Source organism: Atta cephalotes (genome assembly GCF_000143395.1).
Source record: "Atta cephalotes unplaced genomic scaffold scaffold00056, whole genome shotgun sequence".
In the NCBI taxonomy this organism is placed as follows: domain Eukaryota; kingdom Metazoa; phylum Arthropoda; class Insecta; order Hymenoptera; family Formicidae; genus Atta; species Atta cephalotes.
In genome coordinates this window covers 245177-255667 of record NW_012130120.1, presented here as the reverse complement: position 1 = coordinate 255667, position 10491 = coordinate 245177, and the positions used below count along the sequence as shown (strand labels likewise).

Below are 10491 nucleotides of genomic sequence, written 5' to 3'. Positions count from 1 at the left end.
ACACACACACACACACACACACACACACACACACACACACACACACACACACACACACACACATACGCGCGCGTATATGTATATATACATATTATAAATATTCAATAATTTTTAAGGTAAGAAACATTGCTTTTTAAAAATATATATTTGATATCTAAAAATAACATTAATATACAAACTTCTAATGAAGAAAGATATAAATAAGTGCAAATAAAATTATAATCCTTCCTGAATTCATTTTATTAGTAATCAGTTTAAATCAGTTAATATTATAATAGTTATTATTTCATTTTCTTTTCAGAAATGAAAAACCAGCACAGACGTGCGTAAAAAATGAACTGTCTATAGATGAATGTACGGATTCTACGTTGGTTTCAATTTTTGTTAAAGAAGAAAAATATATAAAGCAAGAAGATTGCAGTGTTCAATACAAAGATATAAGTTTGAGACATGAGCTTTCCGAAGATCCATTGACGGAAAAAGAACCTGAAAAAGCTGCAAACAGAGGAATTACTCATCAGAATTATTCAGGCATGAAAAAACAATTCAACAAACAAACGTTTTATGAATGTAATATATGTACGAAGCTTTTTAGATCGAAGAACTTGTTTGAAGGTCATTTAGTGGCACATAGTGACGCTCGACCCTATCAATGCGATGTCTGTGGCAAGTGTTTCAAGAGAACCAATACTTTAGCGGTACACAAGCGAATTCACACTCACGAAAAAAATTTTGTGTGCGATGTGTGTGGTCACGCGTTTATACAAGCTTCTCAGTTAGCTACTCATTACAAGCGTCACTTCGAAAAGTATACGACACACTGTGAGATTTGCAAGAAGGGCTTCTTCACGAACGCCGAACTCCACGGACACATGAATGTGAAGCATGGCGCCAAGGAACACGTATGTACTGCTTGCAACAAATCTTTTCCCAATAATCACACATTGGCGCGGCACTTGAAAATTCATGATCCGAACTTCAAACCGGTGAAGCACCAATGTGAGTTCTGCGGCAAGATATTCGCTTACAAGAACTCGTTGGTAGTCCACGTCAAGTCACACACCGGCGAAAACAAATATGACTGTCATTTGTGTGGTAAATCTGTCTCATCTAAAGGATCCCTTCAGGATCATTTGCGTCTTCATGGCGGAGAGAAGTCTCTGGTCTGCGATGTTTGTGGCAAGGCTTTTCACAAAAGAACGACATTGGTCGTGCATAAAAGAACTCATACCGGCGAGAAACCGTACTCGTGCGATACTTGCGGAAAATCTTTCACGCAACATTCGACTCTCGTTATACATAAACGATATCACACCGGTGAGAGACCATATCAGTGTAGTTATTGCAGCAAATCATTTGTGTCTAGGGGATTGCTTAATGCTCACAATAAAGTACACATGGTTAATGAAATAATAATGCAATCGACATAGTAATCGATATAATTTATATCTGTTTCTATGATACTGTGTCAGTTTCATCTCGTGTTTAAAACATTATTGTGTATAGTGATATTATCAGACTTATATATGGATTCAAGCGATGAAATAAAGTGCAACGATATTAATAAACGTCGTATTCTACATTTATTTTGACGATACTCGTCCACAGTGCTATATGATAAAATTTTTTAATGTTAATACTTTTTGCGGGAATCGTAATATGATGTTATCATATGATATCTGACATATTTTGATATATTGATCTCTTATTTTTTTAATTAATTTATTGAAGTGCTATTTACAATGTATTAAAGCTTCTATCTATTCACTGCAGCCATTTTGGATTGTGGCCAGAAAAGCGATAAAATATCAAACAAAAATTTTTGTAAATTATATTAACATATTTTTTAATAAAATAACATTCGCAATAGAACAGATTTATAAAGTAGACCGAAAACTTGTGTACTTCTAGTAATTAATAAATAACCAAATTTTTGCAATTGAATTATGTAAAAAAATGATACAAACTGTATGTCGAATTGATATCAATTCAGATAAATATGATTTTATTTCAAAATAAAAGTAGTTTTTCCGAATATTTTGTAAGTATATCAGCATTTAAATTTGATTTTATTGAAAAATGAATGACTGAATTTTTATTATGTATTTTCTCGCTTTTGATATTATTAATTGAATTCTAAGGATTCGTTATTCGTAATTAAGAACCTTAAACAAATTAATTTCATTAAAAATTGTATTGCAAAGTCTTTCTATGATTTTAAAGTTTTCTTTTTATTCTTTGACAGGCGCGCGCGCGCGCGCGCGCGCGTGTGTGTGTGTGTGTGTGTGTGTATAAAGTGGATTATTATTAGAAATTAATATATTACATAAAAAAATGATTGACAAAATCGTAAATATAGCAAATGCCGATAGAATAACAAACAAAAATATCAAGAAAAATATATGTAACATTGTTTATTTTATATGGATTGCAGTAAGAGCTATAATTATTTTTTTTATATTGAATATATATTCCTACATTATGTATTATTAATATAAATAAAAATGTATTATTAATATAAAAAAAGTATTACTCAGAGTTATGACTCTATCAAATGTTTCATCATTACTTTTTTCATATTTAAATGTCTCTATCGTTAGATATAATATGACAAACTATATATAGATGTAATATTGACGATTTTGATTATTTTTTAATCAAATTATTTAATTTATCATATAAATAAAGCTGTAAATTTGCGCAAGTTCAAAAATTTTACTTACAGGAGTAGAAATAATTTGCTAGACAACGAGACCAGACAATGAAAGAAAGATCGTTGCCATATAACAAGGATATTCGATACTGATATCCCTCTGAATTTTTCCATTTCAGGTACAACCAGCTACAGTTTCCTGAAGACTATTACCCGATGTTCTCTAAACTTGATCTGGTGAAGAAGAATGGCGAACCTGCGAAGTCCTCGTCGAAATGCCTGGATCCGGTGGACACCACTGACGAGACAGCAGTTTCAACAAATCCTGAACAAGATGTCATAAAGCAGGAAGTAAAGTACAGTGAGGATGACGAGGAAGATCTTCCTTTGGCGTATCACTGTAAACTCTGCGGTGTTTTCTTTGCCTCGCAGTCTTTGTTGGATAATCATGAGATCGAGCACAAAGGTAAGCGGAAGAATACATGTGCCCAATGCGGCCGGATCTTCAGAACTGGTATTAGTCTTCGCAAACACATGAAGACGCATTCGGTACGTAAAAGCAGTCGCAAAAGCAACTCTTCAGGAGTGAGCGATCGTATCTCATCATTGAAAAAGGTGAAGAAAGAAAAGCCTGAGTTGGAGTTTCTTTGCAAAACTTGTAACAAAGTTTTCCGACACAAAAGCAACTATCAGAAACATTTATTGCGCCACACAGTAGGCGATCTCCCTTGCAAACATTGCCCCAAAAAATTTCGGTTGTTTCGTGACTTAACGAGGCACGAGAAGACACATTTCCTACCGAGTTACATGTGCAAGGAGTGCGATTACGAAACTACTGTTTTGGCGGCTCTGAGCATTCACATGACGCGACATATGGACAAAGCGGATCTGCCATTCAAATGCAATGAATGCGATAAACGTTTTCGTAAGAAGCTCGATCTTCAGGAACACTATAACATTCACTCGGGCGAGAAGCCGTTTGTCTGTCAGCTCTGTAACAATGCCTTCTACTTGAGACGACAGCTTTCCGCACACTGCAGACGCACGCATCCCGAGCTGAAGGCTAACAAAGTGACTAGCACTGCTTGTGACATTTGTGGCCGCGTACTTGCCACGAAGAGGTCGCTCTTCCGACACAAGGAAAGCCACAATCCGACAAAGCTGTATCTTTGCGATTACTGCGGAAAGAGTCTTAGTAGCGCTGAACACTTAAAGAAGCACAGGAGGATCCATACCGGGGAAAAACCTTACGTTTGCGACATCTGTGGAAAGGGTTTCACCGATTCCGAAAATCTGAGGATGCACAGAAGAGTACATACGGGGGAGAAGCCGTACAAATGTGACCAGTGTCCGAAAGCATTCTCACAGAGATCGACGTTGACTATTCACAAACGCGGACACACCGGGGAACGACCTTATGTGTGCCAGATATGCAATCGTGGATTCTCTTGCCAGGGCAATTTAACGGCCCATCAGAAGTCTACGTGTGTTTAAGAACTTTGACTTGTTTTATGAATGACTTCTTGTTGATGACGCGATTTTCGTTGACGACTACATAAACGATAATAACAGTGCGATAGTACGTGCTTACACGTTGTTGTTGCTTATATATCGTAACAACAGAGCAGACAGAAATTCAAAAAAGTTTTGAATTATTATAGATTATATTATCTACCACTACGTTGATGTCGACGGAGCGTTATACTCACGGTATTCCCGATACTTCTCGATAAATTTCTACAATATCTTTTGTACACTGGTTGTAACGTTTGTGTAAACTGTGCGACGCTCAAGAGACAAAATAACGCGCGATATTTGTCCGTTCGGTTTTTCATGAATTATACGATTATACATTTGTACTATCGTGCTCAAAGTGTTCCGTTACGAATATTGTTGTTCTATTTTTTCAGTGTAGATAAGGATAACTTGTAAGCCGAATAATGCCAATGTTGTTGAACGACGAATTCGTTTTCTTTTCCTTATTTTTCTCTTTTCTTTTCTAGAGTTTCTTTCTAAGGCGAGACCTCAGACTTACTCGTATGAATGTGAATAAATGCATCGATAAATTTATGTTATCATTGATATTCGTTATTATACGTTTAATAAAATAACTCATACATAAAATAGTGTTTGTAACTTTGCAAATCTTTGTCGATTGTTCCTTAATTTTGAAGTAAGAGAATATCATTATTTCCAACGTTTGTATAAATTGCCAAATTAGTCCTTGGATCATTCTCGTATGAAACTTTGGATGAAGAAGAGAAAATATCCATATCATGTGTATGTATCAATGTCTTGATGATATGACTGCGTTTAAATATGAATGCTGAAAAATTATTGTTGTTGTTTACAGAATTCTCGAATTCGAAGAGTTGATGGAAGAACTTTTCAAGAATGAGTTTAGCGAGGAAAAATCCGAGGTGTACAATTATTCGCTAGAAATAGAATCGAATTCAACGATAGGAAACTTAATAATCGAACAAAAGAAGAAAAAGGAAATATTGAAAAAAGCATGTGATGAAAACATTAGAAATACTATCATTAATACTGAAAACAAAAAAGAAAAGTGTGCGTGCGATATATGAATGTCCTATATGCCATGTGATATCTTCTGCTTTGTAGATATAAAAAACACATGTGTGTGAAGCATATGTACATTCTTGCACGATTTGAGAAAACCTTCAAACGCAAGTCGGATATGAATAATCACATGCAGATCCACAGTGACGTCACACATATTTGTGCTCCATGACTTGATTTCGAAAGTTTCATTTGATGTCTATATTTGACGGGTGCACAAGCGTGACTTTCGACATTGCGAACAGTGCTGCGTCAAAAGATTTATGTCGAATTATAATCTCGAGGATCACAACTGTTACAAGGTGAGTTAGCCAAGAAGTTGGTACTTCATTCATGATTATTACAGCTTACAGAAATCGTACCTTACATACAAATGTGTGATTCATGAAATTCAGAAGTCCGCGCCGAAATAATAAAAAATTTTTATCTCGGCGCTCAGCCTTTGCAGTCATATGAGCCCACATTTGCCGAAGTTTTTGTGCGTCCAATGCGATAAAATATTAGCGTCGAACATTAAACATTAGAGCGATATGAACGATCTTACCAGTGCATATTATGCACTGGTAAAAATTTTCTCGAAATACGCACGTGTCAAGATGTATAAGCTTATTCACACAGGCAAAAAATCATACAAATATGATATCTGCCAACAATTAATATTTCACGCAATATAACAGCGTGACGGCACATCATCGCAAATGATATTCCGACATCAACATTTCAACCCAAATTATCAGCCATCCCCGTTACTGCTCAGACTTGAATCAGAAAGCCAAACTACTAGAGAATTTGATTAGATTGATGCATATTAAAGTCATACATAAATTGACGTAAAGATGTGTGTTTAATATAAATATAAAATAGATTAAACTGTGAAATCTTCAATACATTTTATTATGCTGTCAAGTAAAATATGCGTGTTATAATTCGAAATATTTGCATTTCATTTTTACATCCATTTTTAAATTAGTGTACAATGATTGTAATATGTATTAATGCGCATTGTGCTCAACTGAATTTGCTATAAGTAGATGGTACGACATACTTATAAATTTATTGGAATGGTAATTGCTGAAATAATTATTTTTAATGTGTGTAGATACTATATAGTATTTAAAAAATTATATATAAATTTAGAAATTTTAAGTCAAACAAAGCTTATAATTTTGTTTCTATCTTAATATATTTAAATATTTAATTGTTTAATCTTTACAAATTATATAATAGCAATAATATCAAATATATTAGTTAAATGATCTTACCAGAATTTTTATTTTGGCAGTTGTGACAATGTATATTTTGTTTTTTGTATGATTAAAATTAATGGATGTTTTAGGGACGGTGAATGACAATGTGGGATAATGATATATGTCGGAATGTATTATGATATGATAGATATTACTTCTAAAGAAAGTGTGAAGAAATAGTAGTATAGTCCAGCAAAAGGAGATAAAAAGAAAAAATTACAACGAACAATGAAAAAGAGAACTTCAAATAGAAAAAGAAATGGAGCAGACAATTAAGATAATTAAGACAATTAAGACAATTACAGTACAAGAACCGGGTTCACAAATTAAGTATATCTTGTTCGATTTGTAACAAAGTATTGAAAGTGTCGATAAGAGGTAATAAGTTCTATGAGCATGTTCTTACGCATACTGGTATCGCATACTAGGCCATATATTTGCCATATATTTGCTGTGAAGACTTTACTCAATGATCCAATCCTCAGCACAGAAAAAAATCATCCCGATCTTTTTTCACTCTACACGTCGCAGGTTTTCATTACTTTAGCTTAAAAAATATTTTATAGAAATTCGAGAAACTATTAATAATTATTAATATAATAAAATTAATGAACGGCTCAGACGATGCTTTAATATATCGTTATTTGTACAAAAGTCATTTAATTTACAAATGTATAATAATAATGTTCGAAAACATATTTTTCAAAAATATGTTTGATAGTTTGTGAGAATATAAAAATACTGTTAAACTATTAGAGATGCACCGAATATCCGGAAAATATTCGGTATTTTTTTACTATTGGATACTTTTTTACTATTGGATAGCTAATATCTGACTATATATCCGTCTGAAATTTTATATTAAAGTTTGATGCAGAATTATATTCTTTTCAATTAAACTTTTTGCGCAGTTCAGCTTTTCTCTTTTTCTTTTTACGTTGGGGAGATAAAGGAAAAAGATAAACTATGCAAGAAGTTCAATTAAAACTGTATTTGGGGAGCGCGATCAACAACATGCTGTTGTGTCATCATTCTGTCTTTATTATTTTTATTAGACGTAAAAGGAGAATAGGATATAGAATGATGCAATAACGTTAATAGCGCGCTTATTATTAAAATGAACAAAATTGTTGCTTAAAATTGTTGCTATTTTTTTTTCTTGCTTTCTTTTTTTTTAGAATTTTGGGAAATTTATATCGGATATTCAGAAAATATCCGGTACCCATATATGTCATAATTAAAACCTTTTGATGATTTTTCTTTGTTCCCAGTGCATTTAGTTCTATTTTTAGTTTAATTTTAGTTTAATTTTAGTTTTTAATAAATGTGAAAAATATTTCATTCTAGATGTATATTTTGTTATTTGTATGTGTAAGGGAAAAAGTTAATTTGAAATGGAAAGGATATGTATAAAATGGCAATTGCGATGTATTAAAAAATTGATGAGTTTATCATGATAAATTATAAGATGAAAGACTAATTTTATTTACTATTACTTTCAATTATTTAAATTATTCGGGACATATATTTTTTTTATATAAACATATAGTTTTTTTATATAAACATCTTTTATGAATAAAGTATAATAAGTATTTAGCATAGCTAAATATTTATCTAAACTGAAATATATGTGTTAATAATGCTTAATTAATAATAAGATATGTATACATATATATAAAATTTCGTATTATGAATAATCATTTGGATAACCGTTTGTAACTGAACAAACACTGATAAATAAAAAAGATTGTATTTTTGTAAGATTTATTTATATAATCAATTAAATATGTTAATTATTACGAGCATAATATTAAATAATATTGTGCACGAAAAAGATGATGTAGTAACAGCACACATTTGCATTTCATTTGAAAATAATCTTAAATTCAATAACAGTATTAATGGAATAAATATATATTTACTTTATTAAAAACTAATGCTGTTAATGCATAATTTTTTTCATTTGTTTTATGGATGATATTCTTATAGCGTAATATCTAACTTTATTTTGTACAAGAAAAAAATATTTTCCACAATTTTTTACATTTTTTGAAGTAAATTTACTTTCTTGCATTTATTTCAGACTCATTGCATCTCTCTGGATATAACGGAATACAAGTGCGTGTAAAAATTTTATATAAAAAATTTGATAAAAATATATATATATGCGTAATTTTCTAATGCTTCCTATGAAAATTTTCTAATAATTGATGAAATTGATGGTGACATCCACAATATAACAACACAGTGAGATTTATTTTATTATATACAATATAATGGCTATAAGGAGATTTTTTTATGTCATACTTGGCTATTTGAATATATAATTAAAACAAATATTGATACTTTATACACTGACACAATTTATCCCTGTTTCAGAGAAAAGCCTATCATCAAGCAGACAGGAAGGCAATACCAAAAAGGGCCTGTTCGTTTTGTCTCCATTTTATTGGACTCTTGGAAACCTGTTCAAAGTGAAATTAATTCTACAAGTGAAAAACTTAAACCCGTTACAATACAGTGCAAAAATGTGTCAAATGAATCGATTAATGTAAATTTGTCATTAGATTCACAGAATTCATCTGTAATAACTATCAAAGATACCAATATTTCAATTAACAATGTTCGATCTTTGTTGAATGTGAAATCATCACAAGTCTCCGATTCTCTGAATTCACACAAAGAAATCACTGAAGTAGATGAAGTCATGGAAGAAATAAAAAACACATGTCCATTTTGTGAGAGGCATTTTAATAATGCAAAGCAAGTTGAACAACATGTAAAATATGCACATCGTAAACCATATCAATGCGACAGGTGCAAAAGAACTTGTTATACGTTAAGGTCGCTGGAGACGCATAAAAAAATACACCGGCCGGATTATTTTTTTGAGTGCGAAATCTGTCATGTGAAGTACAAAAGTGAAGATGGACTAAAAAGACATTACATTCGTGCTCATAGCGATTATGAATCAAGATACATTTGTGAACATTGTGGCCGCAGTTATAAGCTGAAGATCGATCTAACACATCATATGAAAAGAACCCACGTATCGGATCTACAAATCTGCCGCTTTTGCGGCAAGAAAGTCAAGGACGTCAAAGGTCACGAATGGCGGCATCAGAAACGAAATCGTGAGATCAAATATGAATATCCGTGTCACTTGTGCCGTAAAAAGTTCCACCATAGAAGTAGGTTGGACAACCATTTGATGTTGCATAAAAAAGGTTTTAAATGTGAGATTTGTGAAAAAGAGTATAGTGGTACTCGCGAACTCACAAGCCATAAACGTTTCAAGCACGGCCAGACAAACGTCTCCACTTGTATTCTGTGCCAAAAAACGTTCCTGTCCATTAGCAATTTTTATCAGCATGTGCTCACCCATGCCAGCATACGGCCATATAAATGCGATGTCTGTGAAAAAGACTTTACGCAACGCTCCAGTCTACTGAGACATAGAAAACATCATCCTGGACCGTTACCGCCATTATCATCGTCCCATCCACAAATAGCCGAGCTCGCCAGGAATTACCTTGAAAAGATAAAAAATGACAATATGGATAAGAGTTTCATATTGGATTCACAATCGATTGATGGTTGATGTTAACAAAGGATTATAAAGTAATATCTTGAAGTTATTAAGGAATGTATAAAACATATGAACTATATATATTAGAATATACGATTCATACTGATAAGTTTTTTCGATTGTATTTTGTGTACGAACAAAGCGTATACATAATGATACTTTTGCCTTTTCTAAAGAAAAAGACTGATACATTTATGCACACTTATAGAAAAATATATATTTTTAATATTGTTTTCTTTTAGAAAACAGTATTTGATATATGTTTGGTATATAGAGTCTGGTCGAATATATAAAAGCGAGCATGACGTGATTCTCTATAAAAAATAAAAATACATAGAATAAAANNTNTNTNTATATATTATATATATATATATATATATATATATATATATATATATATATATATATATATATATATATAT

The 10491-nt window shown here is 32.0% G+C and overlaps 3 protein-coding genes across 3 annotated transcripts in view; all 3 read left to right on the top strand.

The window, feature by feature from the left end:
* LOC105623374 (zinc finger protein OZF-like) overlaps positions 1-1430 on the top strand; it is a 5494-nt gene extending 4064 nt beyond the window's left edge. The window contains exon 2 of the mRNA XM_012204769.1: positions 302-1430. Coding sequence (XP_012060159.1) covers positions 302-1430 — 1129 coding nt within the window. The remainder of the gene's footprint in view (positions 1-301) is intronic.
* Positions 1431-2869: 1439 nt separating this feature from the next.
* LOC105623373 (zinc finger protein 501-like) lies at positions 2870-4147 on the top strand. The gene has a single exon (XM_012204768.1). The coding sequence runs from the start codon at positions 2870-2872 to the stop codon at positions 4145-4147; it is 1278 nt and encodes a 425-aa protein (XP_012060158.1).
* A 757-nt stretch (positions 4148-4904) lies between these two features.
* On the top strand, positions 4905-10081 carry LOC105623372 (zinc finger protein 184-like). The gene is made up of 3 exons (XM_012204767.1): positions 4905-4933; positions 5007-5219; positions 8860-10081. The coding sequence occupies exons 1-3, from the start codon at positions 4905-4907 to the stop codon at positions 10079-10081; spliced, it is 1464 nt and encodes a 487-aa protein (XP_012060157.1).
* Positions 10082-10491: the final 410 nt, after the last annotated feature.

Coding starts and splice junctions, on each gene's coding strand:
- LOC105623373 (XM_012204768.1), top strand. CDS start 2,870: ATGTTCTCTAAACTTGATCTGGTGAAGAAGAATGGCGAACCTGCGAAG.
- LOC105623372 (XM_012204767.1), top strand. CDS start 4,905: ATGAAGAAGAGAAAATATCCATATCATGT. Junction 4,934..5,006: donor AGAAAATATCCATATCATGT/GTATGTATCAAT, acceptor TGTTGTTTACAG/AATTCTCGAATTCGAAGAGT. Junction 5,220..8,859: donor ACTGAAAACAAAAAAGAAAA/GTGTGCGTGCGA, acceptor TCCCTGTTTCAG/AGAAAAGCCTATCATCAAGC.